Source organism: Phoxinus phoxinus (genome assembly GCF_949152265.1).
Source record: "Phoxinus phoxinus genome assembly, chromosome: 7".
In the NCBI taxonomy this organism is placed as follows: Eukaryota; Metazoa; Chordata; class Actinopteri; order Cypriniformes; family Leuciscidae; genus Phoxinus; species Phoxinus phoxinus.
This window is the reverse complement of record NC_136882.1, coordinates 30,492,998-30,517,366: the sequence shown is the minus strand read 5'-3', so window position 1 is coordinate 30,517,366 and position 24,369 is coordinate 30,492,998. Positions and strand designations below refer to the sequence as shown.

The following is a 24,369-nucleotide window of genomic DNA, read 5'->3' as shown; positions in this document are numbered from 1 at the left end:
GTCCAGAAATACGAGGACAAAGAACAGAACCCCACAGAGCGGTTGTTTGGTCACCCAAGCATGTCATAATTCACATAATTTCAGTACACTTTCCCCACTGGCATACCTGACCTTTCTTATCTTATTAATGTGCTTGTGAAATACCCCCGTCTGAGTTCACTTGAATTTAGTCTGCATGTGTCCGATCTGGTCAGTTTGACTGAGCAAAGCTGTTTTATGAAGCATTAAAGAAAGGCCATTGTGCTGGGCGTGGGACTGGCATTTCATTGACATTAAAAACAGTCTAATGGCCAACTGGTTTGGGTTTGATCCAGCAGTCAAAAGGTTAGAAAGACCTGAGGCGAAGCACAATATAAAAATCAAAGAAACAAAAACTCAAACCATTTCTCACCCTGATGATGCCGTTATGGGAGCCTTGAACCGCAAGGAAGAAAATTACAAGGTGATTTTTTTGTTGTTGTAGCAGTTTTTTTTTAATTTTTCTCTTATTTTTGTCCATATATTTGTTAAAATGTGTAGTCCTATAGCCTATATGTTAACCGTGACCAATTTTTTTTTTTTTTTTTTAAGAAAAATGCACTTTTACGGAGTATTGTGCAACTATAAAATTAGATCACCATGTGACATAAGCTGGAAAAAAATAACATCAATTACAGACGTCACAAATGTACAGACGTTTCCCCTCACTAAGTACAAATAAGCCTAAATGGGCTGCAATTTTCACATACACAAAAGCATCACCTAGAGAACATTACTTTCATTAGTCACGCTTCTATAAGCCAAGTGAATTGTTCTAATAACCACAACCATCATCATCATCATCATCATCATTGCAGCTCTTAGATTTTAAGAATAGCAGTTAGTTTATAAATTGCATAAGCTCACTTGACATCACTGACTCAAAGTATTCAAGCATTTTCATACGTGAAAAGAGAAAGTTTTTAGCTAAATCACGTCTAAGCAGCATTTTATCATACAATATATGTGATTAATTACCACGGCCATTCAAGCAAGATCTTTAGTGAATAATAACACAAAACTAGAGTGCGACAATGCACACACACTTTTTCTGTGGCCTTTGTTCCGGAAGTATCTTCAAGCCAAACAGCAATCACAATATTACAAACTTTAATGTGAAGCAAAAAACAAAGTGTCTCATCTGAGTAGTGAAAGCTATCCCTGTTCAAGTTGTTGGAGAGTTCACCCAAAAATATTTTTTTTGTCATTACTTACCCTCAAGTTGTTTCAAAGCTGTATGAGTTTCTATCTACAGTTGAACACAAAATAAGTAATTTTAAGGAATGTTGGTGACTAAACAGTTGACTGCACCCATTGACTTGAAAAAGTAAAAAAAAAAAACAAGTCAATGGCTACCTTCAACTGTCTGGTTACCAACATTCTTTAAAATATCTTTTTTTGTTGTTCAACAGAAGATAGACCCTCATTTTGTTTCAAAACTGTGAGTTTGAGTATATGATGACAACAAATTAAACTTTTGAGTGAACTATACCTTTGATTTTCATTACTGTGTAAAATGCATTTAACAAAAAAAAAAAAAAAAAAACACAAGATGCAAGCATATTCATACAAATTCAAGGTTTTTACTGATGGTTTCAGGACATGGCACAAACACACATTAGGCCAGAGGGCAATGCACTACTGTTGGAGAGAGAGCATTGAGGTGCTTGCAATGCAAAGACACAGTTGCAATCTTAGATCCCTGACACTTGTGGGAAAAAGAAAAGGAAATGCATGTACATCTGAGAAATTTTGAAACCCCTTGACCCTAAATCTGTCAATCATCCATACAACCTGTCATTTGCACAATGAAAACAGGATGCAAAACAAGCCAGGTGAATAGAAACAGAATAAAACATTAGTCCGCTCAACATGGTCACTGAACAGACCCGTTGACAAAAGGCAGCAAACGGGGAAAACAACGGAGTCTGTATATTAGTGCGATTCCATTTCCCTCTTAGCCAAACACATTCATTTGCAGGAAGCACACCTGCAGGCAGCATAGACATGATTGATAAATAACACATCTGATTATGCTTTCAGGGCAGAGACATCTGACTAATGACCACATACACAGTGACACTCAAATTAAGCTGTATGACAAAATACAAAAGCGTCTGGAAATGAGTGAAAATTACATTTCACATATATATAGGCAGCTATAAAAAGTATTGCATACGAGTTGGCTTTAACAATCAAAATAGAGGAACAATTGTCTAAAATAATAACTTAAAGATATAGTTCACCCAAAATGAAAATTCATATTCATTTCTTTATCCGGTGGAACACAAAAGGAGATGTTTAACTGAAATGTCTAAGCAGCTTTTTACCATACAATAAAAAGGGGAATAATAACCACAATTGTCAAGCAATGTTTTTATTGAATAATAACTTACATTTTGGTCTGTTTCTCACACACAGCTAGAGTGCAACGGTACCCACACACTTTTTCAGTGCCCTTGGTTCTGGAAATATGTTTCACATAGCCTTCATTGAACCAAACTAACCAGCTACAAGGTGAATCACAACATTACAAACTTTAATACGAAGCAAAAAAAAAAACGATTTGAAAATCGGACAAAAAGAATTACAAGACAGTGTTCGTAGCGGCTTTAATAAGGGGAAAGCACTACATAGCAAATGACAATCAAATAAAAAATATAAAACAATAGATGTAAAGATTTTGCATATAGAAGTAACGTATTTTACGTTTATTAAAAAATCTGCATATATTTAAGTAGTTTTAAGCAGTTTATGATTTATTTTTTATAGTGGTTTGATGCTTGTGTTTTATTTTATCTTTGCCAGACCATGGTAACCATCCACGTTCATCGTATGGAGGAAAGCCACATTCTTCGAAAAATGACAACAGAATTTTCATTTTTGGGTGAGCTGTCTTTTTAAGTACTGGCGTCAATTAAAAATTATAAATACAATGCCTCCCTATTGGAAAATATATTAATTGTGCACATCTGAATTACCTGCTAGCAATTTGCTTAAATATTTCATGCATGAATCCAATATTGTGCACGTATGAAGTCACCGTTATGAACCTTTTGCTTTAACCAAAACAGCAGTTTTCCATCTTTGATCTCCACTGGATGTGAAACAGCAGGAAGTGTATCTTGAGCAATATCAAAACAATGAGTAAAACCTGCTTCACAATCCAGTTCTTTTATCCTCAGATTGGGTTGAAATGCTGGGCTGTTGTGCAGTCTTAAAAGAGTTCAAGGGGGTCAAACGTTGTAGTCGGGTGCTTTGCCCTGCGGTCCTCTCAGGTGGATCTGCAGAGTGATGAACGCACCCACCGTCACGTGAAAGAGGATCTGCCACATGTTACGGAGTTCGTACAGATACATGTTGCATAGGCAGATCATAGCAAAGGCCAGGAATGACTTGATGTTCCTCCAAACTGAGAAGTAGACGAACAAATAACACTAGAAAAAGAAACAAGAGGACATTTTTAAGCATGAATAAGCAAATTCAGGACAAGCTTTGTTTGAATAAATAATTAAATAAAGAGAATGTAGTGAGGTTTAGACCCTATTATTCAAAACCATGGGGTCGGGATGGTTTTTAACCCCTTAACTGTCACCCACTTTTTTGAGAATGGACGTAAAAATGGACTATTCAAACTTAAATGATTGTAATTCAAGAATGCTTTGGAATATAGACCTAATTTTGGTCTTGTTTGAAAGAAAACACAGATTATTGCTGAAGTGAAAGCACCAGTAAAGTGAAAACTATGGTGACACAACGTCCGCAAAGTAAGCTTTCGAATGATACCTAATTTATGATAACTCCTAAAATATGTGTTGTAAAAAAAAAAAGGGCGATACAAAAAGATAATATTATATTTTAGAGGATAATAAATATATTTAAAAATATATATATTTTTACTTTTTAGAGGATAATATTCTTTTATCATTTTTTATGGACAAATACTAGTTTATATGCTTTGTTTTAACATTTTAGCATGAAAACTGAAGCTCCAATTATTAAAAGTGTGTGCGTCGACTTTTTGTGACAAAGGCAAATGTAAAAAAAAATTCAGGTGCACTCTTGTCATAAATTAATCTATTTTTGTTTTTAAATAATTTGTAACAAAAAACAGTGGTCAAATATATATTTAGGAGACCTTCCAACGATATATAGTTTGTCATGATTAGATTAGGATTTAATAGTAAACTCCTGGTAGCAGTACGGTAACAGTTATTCGTGTTTTTGAAAGAAGTCTCTAATGCTCATCAAGGCTGCATTTATTTGACCAAAAATAAAGTACAAACCGTAATATTGTGAAATATTATTACAAGTTTTTTCTCTTTTTTTCTCTGTGATGCAAAGCTGGTTTTTCAGCATCATTACTCCAGTCTTCAGTGTCACATGATCCTTCAGAAATCATTAATATGCTGATTTACTGCTCAATAAACATGTCTTATTATTGTCAATGTTGACAACTACTGCTAATAAAAAGCATCTACAATGCCAGCTGCTGTTTTTTGATGCTAGTAAAAAGGCAATGTTTCTCCAATTTCCCAGATTACGCTTTTACACGACAGTGAGGAAAAGTGTGATATATTAGCAATGGTTGGTCAGACCAAGACAGAGAGCAGAAGAAATGAAGCCTGGCAGGCCGACAGTAATTCACGGTCTGACTGCCGTCACTTACCTGATACACACAGGCCGCGGTTCCGAGGAAAAAAGCAATTACGTAATTAAAGTCTTCATCCTCGTTCTGCAGATGGAGCCGAAAAAGAAAAAATACAGTGTTGTGTGTTAAAGAGTGGACAAATTACAACAGGAGGCCATGTGCTAAAACAGGATGAATTAGAAAGGGAGAGTCAGGACTCGAGGGCTCACTTATCAGTGCAATATAAAAAGCAAAGCACAACTGTTGTTTATGGTAGAGGAAAATCACATTACATCTAAGTGCGAACTCTGACAAATTATTCAAGAGTGCTGTTACTATCCATTAGGTATGATTCATTATATTACAATGGCACGTATACATTTACAAGTAATGTTTAGTCCAATGTGTTAATCAATAAAATGAAACAAAGCCCAAAATAAAAGTGGCAGCATATTAGTGCATGATTTAACTTACCTGCAATACGCTTTCTATAGCGTGCACTCCCCGCAGCAAATTAAGAGCGCCGCACAGGACACTTAGGATGCAGGCGACGATGCCCGACAGGGTGACGGTCTCCAACATTTGATTAGGAGCTGCAGGAAGAAATCAAGCAGAAAATCCGTGTCAAACAGTAGCAAAGTAACTTAGATTTTAAAATTGGCTTCAGGAAACCTGTGGTGCAAAACTTTCTGCCATGATGCTAGGCTGTTCTGAGTGGTCTTTCAAAATGTTCTACTTCTTGAGAACAAAGGGAAGTTGTGTTCACAGTGTGTTCCCTACCAATGCCTTTATATTTAGACTGCTTGTGTTCTGAGAAGCCGTTGATTGATCCAATGTCCTCCGCGGAGAGCTGATAAGGAGGCCGGAGCTTGATCTCAGTCTGCATGTCGGCTAGATTAATCTTGGTGGAGAGGGAACGTGGGCTATTGTAACGTTGCTTGGTTTTCCGAATGAAGTTATCTGTCGAAATCATAGAAACGGCAGAGTGAATAGATGCTTCAATCACGACATGGTCTATATGTTACAAATGGCTTCGGTTGATTTCAAATCACATTAAATTGAAAGTTTGCAGGATGCATTTATATTTATAGAGATAAATCCAAAGACTCCGAGCCTAAATGGAGCCTCATAAGAGACTACATTTAAATGTTCCACATTAGATGCAACACCATTAATGTTTACTCAAATTCTAAACTACTGACTGTTCATAAGACATCATGTAGTTCAAGATACACATGATACAATTTTGAGAATTTATATTTTGAAAAATATAAAATAAAAACTAATATGTATATATGAGGGTCAGTTACCTTTTTTTCATTTTTTTAAAACAAATTGATACTTTTATTCAGCAAGGATGCATTAAATTGATCAAAAGTGCTATATTTATAATGTTACAAACGATTTGTATTTTAATTAAATTTTGTTCTTATAACCTGTTTTTTCATGAAAGAATGCTGAAAATAATATATTGTGGTTTGGTTTCCACAAAAAAATTAAGCAGCTGTTTTCAACTGTGATAATAAGAAATGCTTCTTGAGCAGCAAATCAGCATATTAGAATGATTTCTGAAGGATCATGTGACACTGAAGACTGGAGTAATGATGCTGAAGCACAGTGTGCATTTTTTATACAATTATAATATTTCATAATATACATTTTCTACTCTATTTTTGATCAAATAAATGCAACATTGGTGAGCATAAGAGACAGTTCAAAATCATTTAAAAATCTTACTGACCCCAAAGCTTTAAATGTTATTTTTATATGAAAACAAATAGTCCCCTTCTGGAAAAAACTATTTCTGAAACCTGTCCCAATCCTCTCTAGAAACTCACCAAACTCAATAAAAGAGAAAGGCCTCAAAGCGCTGTTGATCCGCTTGGTGTCATACGTGACAATGAACTCTCTCTGAAGCTCGTCCAGGAAGCTGAAGGCCAGGACATTGGGATAGTTTTCTGTGCAAACCATCATGTACCCAACTCCGAGAGAGCTTGTAAAACTATGGAAGGCAAGAGAAGTCACAGTTTGCATCATACATTTAGAGTCAAATTAATTTTAATTAAGTTAGGGACAAATTATGTTGACATACATTGACAGTGTTGGGTAGCAACGTGTGAAAACATGACATCTGTCACAGATAGGGTGGGGAAGGTCATTCAATGGACTCGAAAGTCCTTGCCAAAGACATGACAATCCAAACATCCAAAGCGTATAAAAAAAAAAATAAAAAAAATTTCACCCTTCACTCTCTGTTTTACACCTGCTCTGGATCTGAACGGTTTAGTAACTCGCCTCAGGAAAGAAGAAACTTTGTCAACGTGTCTCTCCATGTTAACGTCTGTTTAAGAGATGAAACGATTCATTGAGGCACTCCAGAGAGGGAGAAAGAGATGACTCGTTTCTGCCTGCTTGTGAAGTTTGGAGTGATGAATAGCAGCCAGGCTATGAAACGGTCACCCCTGGGTCTCTCAGTGCAACGCATCTGAATTAGACCTTGCTGAAGGGGAAGTTTTTGGCATCAGAACAATTGGTAATCAGAGCACTCCACCCTCACTGTGTCATCGGTTTCTGCTGGGATGTTTTAATTAAAGGGATGGTCCCCCAAAATCTGATTTAAAATCTGTCATTCAGTCCTGATGGCATTTTAAATGTTAGAGTTGCACAATTCTGGATAAATTGAGAATCATGATTTTGTTTCAAATAGAGATCATGATTCTCTCAGGATTCTGAACAGACAACTAAACAGTTGAATGAATGATTCAAAGACTCCCTTATAAATACTTCACTTTTTTATTACTGGATGAAAAAGCGTTTTTGAACGAATCTCTTGAATAAATGATTCAATGACAAATAATTTTATACAGTATTTTAGTTGTATTTACAGCAAAGTAATTTTTTAACAGTAACTTAGTCACGTTACTTTCAAAAGGTGATTTATTAAATTTTGTTTGCTACCTTATATCCCAGTACTTCTGTGATATTTTTTTTATATATTTGTAACATAAATAATAATACCATGTGGTTGAAAAAAGACGGCGTGAAGCCGTTTAATACTATACACATGACACTGCTCACTCTGGGTCAGTGGCAGCGCCAACGCAGATCTGAATGTTCTGGTGTGATTTTGTCTGGTTTGAATTGAGATCGCATTCTTTTAACGATTAATCGTGCAGCTCTACCAAAAGTGCATGAGTTCTTCCACAAAAGGATACATTTTTAAGTCAAGTCACCTTTATTTCTATAGCGCTTTTTACAATACAGATTGTATCAAAACAGCTTCACAGTGATAACATGAAAATAATACAACAAAGTTTGTTTCTAGAAGAAAATTGCATCATTGTCCACCTTTAATAAGGCAGATCAATAATATGTAAGGGATAATGTAGAGCGAGGCGGTTGTTATAGCGAATACAATCCCGACAGGCTGATCAGGACTCCGACGTGAAGCAGAGAAATAAATAAATAATTTGACACAAAATATTGATGATTTAAAAAGGAGTTTATTGATTTAAAACTGGTTTTATTGCATCCGCTAAAGATCACCGTGTCCATGGCAACGCTCTGTTTTTCATGGCAACGGTGTGTTATCCTTAGCAGCGGCCTGTTATCAAGAAATAACAGACCGCATTCTACATTAGAATTTAACCAAGCCATGTAATAAGTAAGGAATAATTGACGACAGGCCGTTGAATTATTATAAAAATAATGCACACCCGAGGTGGTAATGCGGTCACGACGCGAAGCAGAGTGGCCGTTACACCTCGGGTGTGCATTATTTTTATAATAATTCAACGGCCTGGAGTCAATTATTCCGCTTATACTACAGTTACCACACCTCGAAATATTGTTCAGATTATGTATTTCAAGACGTTTGTAAAGTTTTTGTCATTAAAACGCTCTTGTATGTAGGACTAATTCCTTGCGCATCTAAACCCATGCTCCGTTGCTAATTCCAAAACGTCATTTTAGAGTTAGTAGCGGAGGTTTGAGCCGCTGATAGCAGACTAATGCTGGGGACACACTTAACAACCAGAAACATTCTCTGACTGTGAATGCAGCAGATTTTAAACACCGCTGTGAACACAGACTGAACGTGCTGAAAACGCGTGCATGATCAGTCTTAAGTATCAAATTACATTCATAACTGGCCTTAGAGAGAAGCATGTGCGTCAATATTATTATTTATTTATTAATTCAATTCGTTTTAATTAATTCGTTCATTCTTTTTTTCTATTAGTGACAGTAGACTAGACTAATAAATGAAACACAAAGCCCTTTTAACAAGTATAGGCCTATCAATTGTATTTATTTGTTATATTATCTTCAATTACGAAAACCCATGCAACAGGCCTATCAATTTATTTAAATATTCAGTTTAATTTTCTATTGATTATGTATAGGACTGTAGGCTATACTTTATTTATTCAAATTAAACTGCATGTTTCCATTGATTGTGAAGTTAGACATTGGAAATTGCAGATCAAGCGCATGGGGCTGCGGTTTTTCTTGTTATGAATTGTATATATTTTCCGTTATTACAGTTGACTACGCGAAGTGATATGGAGCTGTAATGAGGTCAAGACGTGCCTGGAACTACTTTAGCCGTGCAGTTCCCTGAAAATAATTGCACACCTCAGAACGTTCGTCAACCAATCAGATTCAAGCATTCAACGGCCCTGTAGTATAATGTCGAATAATAAATGTCCAAAGGCAAACAGCGGCAAGGAACCAAAACTCCATCAGGTGACAGAATGGAGAAAAAAACCTTGGGAGAAAGCAGACTCAGTCAGGGGCCAGTTCTCTGACCAACGAGTGAACATTGTAGGATTATGATTCAGGCAGCATTACAAGTCAGATTGGATCAGAACATTTAGAGTATTAATGGTGAATGGTATTCGAGTATTAATGCTGAATGGTAATGGTACGGTAATGGTAATGAAGAATGGTACGGCTACCATTAGAGCATGCATATAGCTATTAGCTAACATGCAGTGACCACAACCTGTGAAGCGCCAAAATGGTGCATGAGTGGACCACGTTTACTGTGCTTTTATGTTATTTTTTTGGAGCTGGACAGCCCATGTCACTCTATATACTTTTATTGTATGGAAAAGAACAGAGTGAGGGTGAGTAAATAATGATGATAAAATGTTTAGGTTTGGGTGAACTGCTCCTTTAGCCGCAAATGTATCAAAATGTTTTCACACCAAACTGAATGGATGCATGTACAATAGTTTCTGCATTAAGCCTCAGTGGACACCACCACAACTTCCTGTACAGTGTATGGGAATTCTGAGAAAATTAAGCACAAAATTAAATATTGAGGAACTCTCACACAACAGGACATTTAGCTCAGCAATTTGCGGATTAAAGAAACTTGTGGACGGCAGACCATGTCAAAAATGCCTTTATAAAATGCATTTCCAGTGTAGTGCACTGCAAACACCAGTTTGTTTTCACACTGAAGACAGTGTTAAAAATGGTGTAAAAACATTCACACACACCCTCAAGCAAACTGCATTGATAACTCACTTGATGTTGTATATGCCAGATCTAAGTGAGCAGCGATCAGGAAACTGGCTGAGTTTTTTGGACAGACTCTTGAGATGTTTCTTGGTCTCCTGAAGCCCTTTATCCTGTTCATAGTCAGTGGAGGCCGAGAGAGGTAGACCATCCCTCACTCTCACCACAGAGGCAAACAGGACCATAGACATCTTACAGGCAGCTCAGTGGACACCTGGAAGAACAGGACACAATTAATCATTCAGTGCAAATAATACTACATTTTTCCCACTCCCGTGTTTTCTGCTGACAAAACATAATGTAATATACAAAGTAGATATTAAATTAACAACATATAAATTATTTAATATTCAACTCTACGTAGTAGACACACTGTGCTAGGCTAATAATAACAACATTAGCACGTTTGCTGACAGCTTGTTATCACATAACATCGGCTGATGGTTCTATGCACTCACCAAAACCACACATTTTATTATACGGGGTTATTAGACTTTAATTAAAAGCGAACCATTAAAACTACACATTGCAATTATACGCAGTGATGTGGAGTAGATGCCACTGCTACCATAGCAAGACTAGCGTGAGTGACATTGCATGCATTTTCATCACTGATAGCTTTACATACCTACTGACATGAGCCGTTTTAAAACATATTAAGACATTATAATCCTTTTTGAATGATTTTGCTGATGTACTATCGTGGTCGCTGAGCTCTTCCTGCAGGGTCTCATAGCGGACGGTTCTGCTCACGTTTGATAAAGCTTCGGCTGTGTTCGTCTCATTTTCGTCGTTGTTCGGCTTCGCTTCGGCTCTGTTCGTCGGTGTGACGTGGCTGGAGGAAAAGCATTATGGGTCAGGGTCACTAAAGTGAACATCAGCAAATCAGTGTAAATCATTTTTTTGGGGGAGATTGGATGTGACACTACGATTTTTATAAAATAATAATTTGGCATTAAAACTGAAAAAAAAAACTATAAAAATGACAAAACTCCCTCTAAGATTTTAAAATTCATGTGAATTTAAGTAGTTTATTTAAATTTTTGTATTGTGTTAGCATTATCAAATGAAACCTAGTATCATGGATTCAAAAACTTTTTTTTCTGTGGTGTAATGTTCCCCTGGATAAGAAGTTTATTTATTTATTTATTTATATAAATTAGCCTACTAAATGGGCTAAATTAAGGTGTGATTTATACGTGCAACCTACAGATCTGACACATTAAAGTAGCTCTTCCTCCGATTTTTGCCATCACTTAACATGAGAGAGAGAGAGAGAGAGAGAGAGAGAGAGAGAGAGAGAGAGTATGAATATGAATCAACCTCCTTAGCTATCTTGCCACACTGTGAGTGCATCTGTGAGTGTATGTGGACGCACTTCTATAATCTATATATTCTATAATCTTTTGACCTTTATTATTACGCTCCCAACTTTTTCGGTGTAGCATGTAGCATTTTTGAAAAAATATTTTCTTTGAACAAATCAGATTCTTGATTTTATTGCATTTTACAAAATGTCCCAACTTTTCTGGAAATGGGGTTGTAAATCAATTTCATTCAGTGACAAAAAAATAGATGAACAAACTCGAAACTGTTTTGATGGAATACTAAATCACATCACAAATGTTGTTGTTGGATGACTTGATGAAAATAGAGCAGAGACGGTCAATTAATGTGTCAAATGTGATTTAGTGATGGTCAAGTGGAAAGGGTGGAGGGAAATCTTATCCTATAAGGTTTCATCAATGTTGGACTTCCGCATACACATCATACACATCAATTTTGCAGCCCCAGCTTTTAATTTAAAGAGAACATCTTCACATTTTTTAAGATCATAAACCACAAAATCAGAATAACTTTTTGTAGTTCTGTCAGTGTTGAAATAGTAATAACATGATCTTTGATGTGAATCGTTCAAATTCATCCATCGCACGCTCTTCTGAATTCCATGTCTTTATAAGGATGAAACAGAGAGCTCTTCAGGCTAAAGTGACCTCCTGGAATCATCCACTTCTCAAAGCCATGCATTAAAGATTGATGCTCCACACGGACAGCTTGACGAATAGCTGGCAGTCGTAAAGCTATGTGTTTAGTGCAGGACTGTCAGGGTGACAAGTGAAGATGTTGTCATTCACACTGACAGGATGTAGAGTGGGCTGACTGTGCCGTGTACCTCTGAAAATACTGCAGTAACATATAGGAGTAAAAGATCAAGCTCAGTGGGTTGGGTAAAGCCGATATACACTCTAGGAAAAGCTCGTCAAATGCTCATTCATCCCTACAAAGCACCCCTATAATGACTGATCCAGTATAGGTCTGTGTAATATCATTTTTATGGATGATTAAAAACAACAGCATAATTATTATGCATCTCAATGGATGCTAGACTCAGCCTCTATGTCTTTTTCATAAAACCCAATTACAGCTCAAAAATGTATTTTCTTATTCTGCTGCAAAAACATATGCTCTTTTTTTTTTTTTTACTTTTACTGCCACATTTATGAAACAAGGGAAGAATAAGCTTGTATTGATTTCTTGGCAAGTGGTGCACATCCTTTTGATTATTATTCTTTCAGAGCGAGGGTGGAGGAAATCTTTATTCCTCCAGTAAATTCAATTTAATTCAACGTTGTATAGCGCTTTTCACAATACATATCAAAGCAGCTTTACAGAAATCTACATTTCAATTCAGAGTAATCTGTTATCAGAGGTGTCAAAGTAATGTCTAGCCTTAGCCTATGTTAAAAATGTACAGTTCTAAGATAATACAAATCATGCCTTTATCCTGTAGCCTAATTTAGGCAGGGGAATGATCTCATTAAAGCAATTAGGCTATGACAAGTTGTGATCATTATGATGACAATATATGGAAAATCTGGCAGTGGTGCATGTTGACTCAGAGCTGGCATCATCTGAAGTCCTCGCAGGGGTTGGCGTCTAGTCCACACATAATGGGGTTGTATTTATGCCATTGACTTCTGTTACTGAGAGATCTGTCCTGTTGACGTGTATTATTGAATATTTCCACGGGCTATTCATTTTCACGCCAGAAGCTGAAAGGACTGTGTTGAACTAACTGATCATTTCAGCAGGTGAAACAATGCTCTAAAACAAGGCAATGTAACTGGAGAGGCAATTTGCACTGTAGGAAAGTATTGACAAAATAATATATCAGGCTTTAGATTCATGGTCTCAAAAATTTAATTAGAAATGAATGTACATATAGTATTGATTAACAGCACAGGGACTCTTATCATTCCGCTTGCCTTTCACTGTGTCTGAGTATCAGAGGTGGGTAGAGTATCCAAAAACTGTACTCAAGTAAAAGTACAAGTACTTCTAGAAATATTTACTCAAAGTAAAAGTAAAAGTAACAATCTTAATAGTTACTTGAGTAAGAGTAAAAAAGTATCCAATGAGAAAACTACTCAAGTAGTTAGTTACTAGTTACTTCGGATCATAGGCCGATATATATGATATATATATAAAACATGATATTATTTAGATATTTTTTATTTAAATGACTATTATTATCATAATTAGTATCCAATGAGAAAAGTATCCAATGAGAAAACTACTCAAGTAGCTATAGTTAGTTACTTCGGATCATAGGCCTATATATACTATGATATATATATAAAACATGATATTATTTAGATATTTTTTATTTAAATGACTATTATTATCATAATTAGATAGGCTATCTTTGCCACAAAAACAGAAGAGACAAGCATTATTTCTGCCATCTGTAGCCCGAAAATCATTGCCTGTCCTTTTGGTTTGTATAATAGTAACTTATACAACTACAGTTGTATTATTAGACAATGTCGAAATATAGTGTATCTGCAGAGTTTTGCATTTAAAGGCATGTAAAGGGAAACATTGACACCGAGAAGAAAGAGTTAAAACTCTTCACATGTGCTCGCGCTGACCGCTACTGAACATCTGAACACAAACGACGATCAAACGCACATCGACGGATCTTCTTCTGTCTGTTCTCCAAAATGTAATCAAATGTATATTTCTGCAAGCATGTTTAAACTGGTCAACAGTGTCTAAGGCAGGCAAAGGCATTCGTTTTCAAGTTGAGTTCGCACGCGACTGCGCAATACACACACACTACCGCGGGATGGCGGGTGTTCATTTCATATGTGGACAATATTTATTGTATAAAGTAATGTATATGTCCAAAAAAAACGGGTAATGTCATACTTTGAAGTAGTGCTATCATATCGTAATAATCTGTTTGGTTGTAAAATGTATTACCTGAATGAAATTAAATCGAATATCGTCCTGTGGAACGACATTCCACAGGATATATCGTCCTCAGCATACGAAGATAATAGAGATCTTCATCGCTGGCAAAAATTATGCATTTGCAGATTTGCGTTCACTTGACTGTACTGTAGGTCCACAGCCACTTCATCCAACGCTCTTGATGTTCTTAAATCTTCCTGTTACGACTCCGAGTCGAGTGTGAATTGAAAGCGCTTCAGACGATTCAGTGCGTGCAGGAAACTGAACAGATCATACAAACTGATTCGCGAACCGATTTAGACAGATCTGCCCACTTGTTTGATGAAGTCTTTGAACAGAATCGACTCAAAAGAGTGATTCATTTGTGAATTGAGCATCGCTCATGCCCAGAAAAAAGATACAGCGCGCTTGGAATAAACTACGCATTTAACAACACGTATTGCATTAAAATAAAGTAACGAGAGGAACATCGCTCAACGTAACGAAGTAAAAGTACCGTTTTTTTATTAGAAATGTACTCGAGTAAAAGTAAAAAGTACCCACATTTAAATCTACTCTTAAAAGTACAATTTTTCCCAAAAAATACTCAAGTAAATGTAACGAAGTAAATGTACTTCGTTACTACCCACCTCTGCTGAGTATTAATGATAGGGATTTTTTTCAGCGACTCTCTCTGCAAGTTACAGTTACGCCAGTAGGTGGCGACAAGTGATCGTGTTATAAGGGAATCATTCATTCAACAGATTCGTTTAAAAACACTGAATCATTCAGCAGCGAAACAAGTGGCCGTTTCTCAATACCAAGTACGCAAACTTCGGACTTGCGTCCTTGGTAGTTCAGACTTGCCAAGTTCGACTTAGGAGAACGAACTCCCGAGGACGAGAGGACGCAAGTCCGGTTATTCTGCAAATGGGACAGCGGCGTTCTTGATCGCGTCACTCAGCACGCTCTGGCTACTCCGGTTACCTCTTTATGTATATTTTAGGCAACAAAAACAAAATATGGTATAAAACAACACTCTGCCTCTTTTCATTAAAAAAAAAAAACTTAAACACATTAAATGGCCACACAAATGTGGTTCAGGCAACGTGTACATTGATTATCTTCACTGCATATATTTATAACAACACGAAATATAAAACGCAACCCTGCTTCTTTTTGTTTTCATTTTAAAAATATGAAACATTATTGAACATTAAAACTGACATTTAAAAAACAGAGACGGGGTTGTGTCATTTTATTTTATTATACATGTACAGTGAAGAGAATGTATAATAAAATAAATATAAAAAATATTATATATATTTTAAAATATATAACTGTCAGCCTAAAATAAAATTACACAATTGACTCTTTTTCTTAAATGTCAGTTTTAATGATCTGATATCCAGTATAAAAGTATAAGTAAATAAAAATAAATAAAGCAAACAATTCAGTCAAACATAAGTCAGCTTAAAATAGCCTATAGCTCAAGTTAAATAGCCTAAATATATAAAATTATGAAACTTCACTTTGCCCTCAGCCAAAACGATTTGCCATGGAACAAATTATAGATTAATGAGACCAAAGATCGCCCGTTAGATATACACAAGACGAATAATATCTCATGTTTAACCACTAGACTAGAGACACCAGAGCCAGCGGCAAACATCAGAAGCACTAGCCGAGGAAAAGCTGGTCCAGTCGGGGTTAATGAGCGCTGAGCGCCCGGTGATCGCCTGGATCTCACAACTCCGAAAACGTCAGATACATTTTTCAAATAGGCGCTATCTTTATAAATAAACCACAGATTTGAGCTTTAAACAACTACATTCTCGACTGAAACACTCTTAGAATTACATTTCGTGACACGATAACAGTAGTATTTTGATATTACGCGGGTTTTCTCCTCTGCCATTGACGCTTGCTGGTGGGACGAGATGCATTCTGGGATACCTGTCAGTCTCAAGTCTGCACAAGTCACCTCTACATGCATCCTCGGTAAAAGGGGCGGATCAAGAACACATCCGGGGATTTGAACTGGACTTGGCTAGATGTGAACTTTTGAATTGGGACAGTACTTGGGCAGCGACTGATGACGTTTCACAAGTCCACAAGAACACAAGTACAGACAAGAACGCATATTGAGAAACGGCCAAGTGACTTTTTTTATTTATGAATCAGCCTTGAATCATTCACTCAACTGATTCGTTCAAACACACTGGATTCGTTCAAAAACTAATTACGATTCTGCTACTTGAAGCTATTATCGTTGGCGGAAATGATAAAAAGAGTCAATAATGTGTCTATATGCTAATGTTAGTTACTCATTAACTTATTGTGTGTGTACGACCGAGGGGAGGACAACAGTTAACTTTGCTCAAAAGCAATTCATTACGGTAATTTATATATATATAGGCTATATATATATATATATATATATATATATATATATATATATATATATATATATATATATATATACACACACACAAATCTGAACTCAACAGCATAACAATCTGAATTTAAAGGGATCGTTCACCCAATAATGAAAACTGTCATTATTTTACTCACCCTTAAGTTGTTCCAAACCTGTATGAATTTCTTTCTTCTGCTGAACACAAAAATATATTTTGAAGAATGTTGGTAACCGGTAGTTGATGGTAGCATCAACTATTTGGTGATGCATATTCTTCAAAATATATTCTTTTTGTTCAGCAGAAGTGTGATAGAAGATATTTCTACCGGTATCACCCACGGCCCACCCTTGCTATATGCTAATATTTGATGGATATAAAGTTTTTTTGCCTGCATTCAATCTGCACTGGCAAACAATTTCCTGCTGATAAAGAGGTGGTTGACAGTCTGTCTGGATTATGACAGCTCACTATATCCTGGATGTTTAAGGTCAGTGAGAATAGATACACTTTATTAACTTTTGGCATCACCCAATTATACAGAGGAACATATGTACTCTGTATTACACACGGGTATTTATCTTCCATTTCTTTACTTTCATTTATGCTGGCATTCCCTTGTCCTCTTTTTACCCCTGGTTCTGACTGGTGCATCCAGGCAAAATAATTGCCTGCACCCTCAGTAGCTTCCTCCATGTAATTCTGATGGAACCATCCCTCTCTCCAAACCATTAAACAGTCACATATTGCACTTGACAACACATGCTTTTCACCAGCAGGTGTTTCTCCACGGGCAGCAGTTTAAATGTCCAAAAGTGACTCATCCCTTGAGTTTCCAATCTGGCAAACAGCTCATGCCTCTTACAAGGGTTCCTGTGGGGTTTGATGGCAAAGGCCTTGGATCATTTGAGATCATGACAGAATTAGTCCAGGAAAACTTTCGTAAACAGAAACACCTGACAGAAAAGTTTGATACGAAATTACTCAGAAACCGCACAGTAGTGCTAGTTTTCTCGGTTTCATCAGGTACCGGTTTATTTGTTATACGCTGTTGTAGCAACCATGACAGCATAGCTGCTAATTGACAGCAGGGGAAGAATAATTTTCTCCTTTTCAAAAGTAATGACATATCTTCCCATATTTACCATGACCGTGTCTACAAAAAGACGAACAAAAAAAGAACAGCTCCAAAAATAGCAGTTTTGGGTCAGACGCCTCACGCTGTTGGCTTCATTAACCTGACAAAATGGCTAATTTCATATAGTAGGATAAAAGTTGATATCTAATAAGCATGTGTGCATGTATTTAAAAAGGTTAAAAACAATTTAAAGTACGTCACCTTATTACAGACAATAGTTTACAAATAGAAAACAAATGATCTGTCAGCCAGGCAGACAAAGTCAGCAAACTAATCCACATTTGTCTTTTGGTTTTGTACAAAAAGAAGCTCTGAACAAATTATACCGAAAAAACGCTTTTTTTTGTAGCTTGTCTGTACAAAACTCACTGGTATGATGCCAAAGTGATGCAATGTGGCTAGGCTACTATTTTCTGGGCATTTTTTTAGCATGATAAAAAGAGCCCGACCAAGTCTCTATTATAAAATATTATAATATTGTTATTTTAAAATTATTATAATATGCCTTCAATTTAAGTTATGGATTTTTTCACCATCATCCCCTGGGTAAAGAGTGCAGCTCTATTACAGCCCTGCTTGCATTCCATGGCTATGTTTGTTTATTACCAAATAAGAAATATTAACATAAAATGATTTGAATAATTTGGACAATGGTTCTTGGAAACGAATGCCTTTTATTTTGCATTGTGTTCATCAATGCAGCAAAACTGTACATATGGCTGGGCACAAAAAAATAAAGGCGACAGTGACTTCTTGGCATCGTGGTTGCTTCCACATTCCACAGACCTTTGGGATAAGACAAAGCACACCTTTCTACAACAGAATAACTCAAAAGGAACCAGATGAAAGTCCCTGACCATCCAAATATTGATGAAAATGTCAATGCACAAACGAACCATGTCTCGACAACAGTGTCACGTAATGAGACAAACCTGTGCAAGTGCTCATTTCATTACATCTGTCATTTTGGACAATTATTGAACATGTTCTGACAAGCTATCTGTACCCTTCCCCGCATTTGGACCCTTTTACCATCAGCTACATGATACAAATCCAGCATGTGATCTTTATTCTTCACTCTTAAAGACAGTATTTGAACTTGAAGCCATTATCTCGCATATAATTGACATCCATGCATCAGCGTTCCTTGGCTCATGTTTTATTCAATGCTTCTTGCCGCAAATTTGGCAAGGAAATGTAAACTGAAATCCTGTTCAATGATTTTTTTTTGTGTGTGTGTTCCATCTCCCAAAGACACATGTAAACAATTCATAATTCGGCGACATGAATAGAGAACACTCAACTGGATTGCAAATTACGATGAGCGCTAGTGCTCTTCAATTGTGTTTCGCTATCCCTGAGAACCTTATTTATAATGAAACAAACCAACCTTCTGAATTATGCAACAAAAGTTCAGCTACAAGACCATTAAATATGTATACTGCCTAGAGCAGGGAGTTTTCCACACACACTCAATAGTGTAGTCGCCACAGAGATATTGGGAAGGGTTGTGGTATCACTAAGAGTGCCAACATCTGGCAGAGAGCAAGTAAACCGGATCCTCCGGCACTACACTGTTTAAACCAGCGCGACGTGTTCAATGAGAATCACTCAACATGCCTTAAAGCAAACCATCTTCCTTTCTGAATAAATGAAGACCCATCATCAAATTTTGTATCCATGCTTAGAAGAGGAAATGCCCATGTGTATTAGAGATCTACAGTAGCATTGTAAATCAGAAGAGGGGAGGGTCATTGACTACATAACCAGACAAGACTTTTAAAATAAGCAGAACAATAACTTACAGTGGAACGTGAAGGGCCAAGAATTGCAAAGATTCCAGAATTCATTTGGGAAATAAATTATTTCAATCCATTTTTTTTAGTTTTGCATTTCCAGTTTTGTTACATCATTTTATTCTGTCACATCTGACAATAAAACGAGGGGGGAAAATACTTTGAATACATGTCCTTGTATTTAATCTTGTATTTTGGCCCTAGTACTGTATTTCTTGAAAATAGTAAAATATTTGGACGACAGTTATTCAAACATTTAAGGCCACAAAAGTTCAGCTACAACAACTTTCTCCATCTTTTTTTTGATGATGTCATACGGCATTTTTTTCCTTTTTCCTTTTTTACAAAAATATTTGCAGATACGATTGTACACATTATTCCTCCTAGCTGGAATGGGAGTGATGAAACTGGTTTTCCCCAATAAACACCAGCCACCCATCACACGTACGGGACCCTGGCGATTGAGGGCCCAGTGTTGCATAGATTTCAGGTGTGGATTTCAGTAACGTAAGTCACAGTATTTGGAAACAATTACACAGAATGTCGGAGGACATCAAAAAACAAAACAAAGCAAAAATATCTGAAGTGGTCTGATGGTCATACATTGGTATTATAAACATAAGGGCACAGCTGTATAAAAAAATAGCCTTTTAAGCTGAGGTTTCAAGTCTGTGGCATCAGTGCTGGGATGTCCCTGCCCAAGTCACAGTGCAATGATAGGCTCCTCCCATCTACAGGAACCACGCCCACACTATTAGAGCTCCTCCTTCCGCTTGCCCACTTTCTCTTGGTCCCGGCCCCTGAGACTTCTCATGAAACCAATAAAGCCAGCTTCCTGTATGGTGTAGACAGTATACACAGTGAGAAGTGAAAAACAGATTATATCATGATGTGAAAATAATCACCATAGTGGCTCCAAAAAAATATTTGGACGCTTGAATTCGAATTCAGGAAATTTATATAAAATAAAGACAATTTAGACAAAATAAACCATGTGGCATTTGCAAACAAATTACTGGATTTGCAAACAAACTACACTGGATGCGACAAAGCGACCATAGCAAATCTATTTGTCCTTTCTATGAGAAGAATCATGAGTGCTTGAAGTAAATAGATAGAACAATAATAAATAGAACAATAATAAATAGAACAAGGCATCAGTTTTCGGTCAGGGATTTGTTGGGTCGCGTCATGCCGCATCCAGTGTAGACAGCATCACTGTTTATAATGGGTTCTATTGTCTTTTGTCACGTCGTGACAAATGGCATTCAGTGAAGACTGTGGGCCCTGGGGCTTCCATTCCATTCAATACGTTTTTTTGAAATAACATAAAACATAACACAACAAACAATAATGAACATGTTTAAATAAATACACATTTTAGCACAATACATATGGTTGGAACTAGATGGTGCACAAATCTAATCGTACCTGAAGTTTGACAATCAGAAGGATCTCAATCATGATCCAATCATTATCATTTCAAACCCAATAAATAACTTTAATAGTTTGCTTGTGCTTTCTCTACAATTATGCAACTTAGTTTGATATTTTGTCAAATGCGATATTTTTCTTTTTTAAGTGTGCCACTGTATTATATTCAAATCACTCGCATGAAAGATCACTTACCCCTCTTTCCCCATTGTATTTCTCGCTGAACTTCCCATAGTTGTAATAGTTGAATGTTGGGTAGCCCTCAACTCCTTCCTGTTTACACAACTCATGGTTTTGTCCCTTTGTGCAGTCCACCGCAGCATATGCAATCTGAAAGGAATTAAAGCATGATTATTTTTAAATTAATGTTTTGTCATAGACTAACCCCCTTTATTTCCCCTACGTATGTTGTATCAGATCCAGTAGTATTACTATGGTAACATAATATGCACAAAGCTGTGGCAGCATCGATCAGGACTTTTTGGAGACATAAGAGTACACTTTTTTCAAAGTTAAAAAGGCACGAGTATGTGAGTTGTGCTGAATGTAGCATGTGGGGAGGAATATATGCTTCCAGATCATGGTTTCAATGAGTGCGTTTACATGCACCCTCATAATGCCATTATAATGGGATTTTGGCAATATTGCGGTTAAACTTTACCTCATGTAAACGCAATACTTCACTCAAACTAATGCGATTTAAGCTCAATCATAGTAACCATACTCGCATTGAACTATCTTGCATACAAAACTATCTGGCATACACTGAACTTAACCGCAATAAACAAGCATGTAAACACCTTAATCACATTATTACCGCTCTGACCAATGTGCAATGATGTGTCACTCCGAATCACTAAACTCTTGTCAGCACAACTCGCTGCGCAGTCTCTGCTCCGTATCATCCAGAGGCAGTGCCAAGAAAGCGATGCAGCGTAGGCAAACCCAGTTAATTACAGCAGCATTGCGATGTTTGTTACGGCACTGAATAACCTTTCAATACATCAAATGTGTTTTGCATTTGATGTAAAGTAGATTAAAACATTGGCCAGTTACATGCCTGCTGTATAGGAGTTCATCATTTGTATAATGGTGGTAAAAATAACCACACTACTTAGCGAATAATCAAAGTTAGAAATGTAAACGGGAGTGAAGAGGTTTGCTTTGTTCAAGTAAATGTAACCGGTCCTAGTCAACCTGCTTCGGGTTCAGGGTCTCCGGCGTGGGAGGCGGGCACGCTAACAAGGACACTAGCATCAGTCGGTAACGCACCTCTTGAGGGGAGTGAGGTTTACACGCACAGATCTTACTGGCCTACATCTGTTACACTCATCCCCCTAAACCTCACTCCCATCCGGGTCACGGCACCAAATGGAACCGGTCCTACTCGTCCCACTATGAGAGGGATTCGAACTGGGGTCTCGTCTCGGGCGTGCTAACAAGGACACTAAAGACCACAGCCGATAGCATCAGTCGCTATCGTGCTTCTTGAGGGGAATGAGGTTTACAAGCACAGCTCTTACTGGCCTACGTCCGTTACATAAACATCTTACTGCGATTAAGTTCTTACTCTAATTATTGGAAATAATCGCATTTTTGGTGCACATGTAAACATAGTCATTGCTTACACTCCTCAGCGCTATGCAGACCCATTGTGCCAAACTTAGGGGAAGATTTACTTCCCCTAGAGAAAGCTGTATATTTGAAACATATTTTTAATCAAACAACCCAACTACATTGATAACCATTGCGCAATGTGTGGACTGAATTGAACAATGGTTTGATTTTTTTATTGGGCTAATTTACAGCGATGTAAAACACTGCTCAATAATCCATAAGGCCTCATTGCAGCAGGTTTGAATCTTCTTAATGACCACTTGCTTTTATATAAACCTTCTTCTGTTATGGCAAAAACAATTAAGGAGGAATGACAGCAACATAAAAAAACTGAAGCTGGTAGTCAAAAGCACCTAAAATCAAACTTCTTTACCCTTTAGAGTTTTAATGTGTGAAAACGTAACTGTGAAATCTAACAGCACAGCTGCTTTGGCACTGACTGAACGGTTTCGCTCGCTGCACCCCTACTTCCTGAATTTAGCCTGCCGTTTTTTTCTCTAGGGTAATGAAAAATGAGTAATACGCTCCTGTCGAGAAAAGGCCATTCAAAGCAGCGTAGGAAACAATAATATAGCAAACACCCCAACATTAAAACAAGAGTAGAGATTAATGCTCAGGATATCGGAGGATGGCAGTTAGTGAAACAAACAAGTGAACCATAAATGTCTCTTGGCGAGCGGCATATTTCCATCATTTTTTTCCCTGCTAAATAAAGGTGCTGTCAAGGTGTATTTTAGCCCTGTCAACTGGTATTCATTGCATTTTATCACTCGAAAGGTGAAAACAAAAAAGCCCCATTTACATAACTCAATATTTATCTTCAAGGAAACCGTGTTTGACGCTATACGATCGCATCAGTTCAGCCGTCTCCTAATAAATTCTCCTCTAAGTGAAATTGCCATGTGGTATTCTTACTCTTAGAGTCCCCCTGTGGTGAAAATCAAGTTTTTAAAATGTTGTTTATAGGTCTGTGTGTTTTTTTATATGCTTTAAGACAAACCATGTGCAAATTCATGTCAACACCATTGCAGAGTATTTTCTCCTGAAATAAAAGACTCAAAAAAGCAAGAAATTGCTGGTGTCTCACAAACTACCTTGTAATCATGAGTCTCAAGAGAATAATGAGTCTCAAGAGAAGGTTATCACAGTATATTTTTATGTTGATATGAGAAATCGGGTAGATTTAATATAGCGGGTACATTATGCATATGATGTATATGATGAACTGTAAGCCTTTCTCCACTGACGTTCTAAGGATACTGATTTTCAGAAGGCAGCGGTCTGATGGCGAACGGGAACATGGTTTGTGTAACATTAGCAACACATTATTAGCTGTTTGATAACGTAGTAAAGCAAAAGGCTAATCATATGAATTACCGTAATGAATCCGACGCTGTGAAGAGCGATACCATTGTGCAGCTTTTAATTCAGTAAAGTTGATTCAGTGGATCTCTGAGCTGGTGTGGTTGAGTGGAAGCGGGGCTAATTTTCATATTCATGGATTCACTTATAATAAATGAAGCGAGGGTGTAGAGTTCACACACACGAGAAAAACAG

General features: G+C 36.9%; 2 protein-coding genes across 2 annotated transcripts in view; both read right to left on the bottom strand.

Moving 5' to 3' along the window:
* Positions 1–493: 493 nt before the first annotated feature.
* sec22a (SEC22 homolog A, vesicle trafficking protein) lies at positions 494–11,041 on the bottom strand. The gene is made up of 7 exons (XM_079617618.1): positions 10,803–11,041; positions 10,184–10,388; positions 6,487–6,650; positions 5,429–5,608; positions 5,123–5,241; positions 4,688–4,753; positions 494–3,455 (listed from the first exon to the last, which is right to left on the bottom strand). Exons 2-7 carry the CDS (start codon positions 10,363–10,365, stop codon positions 3,255–3,257), a joined length of 912 nt encoding a protein of 303 aa, XP_079473744.1. The 5' UTR covers positions 10,366–10,388; positions 10,803–11,041; the 3' UTR covers positions 494–3,254.
* Positions 11,042–18,624: 7,583 nt separating this feature from the next.
* The window catches only part of pdia5 (protein disulfide isomerase family A, member 5), a 58,347-nt gene continuing 52,602 nt past the window's right edge, over positions 18,625–24,369 (bottom strand). The window contains exons 16-17 of the mRNA XM_079618119.1: positions 21,391–21,525; positions 18,625–20,596 (exon numbers count right to left, since the gene is read on the bottom strand). Of these exons, the coding sequence (XP_079474245.1) occupies positions 20,516–20,596; positions 21,391–21,525 (216 nt within the window). The 3' untranslated portion in view covers positions 18,625–20,515. The remainder of the gene's footprint in view (positions 20,597–21,390; positions 21,526–24,369) is intronic.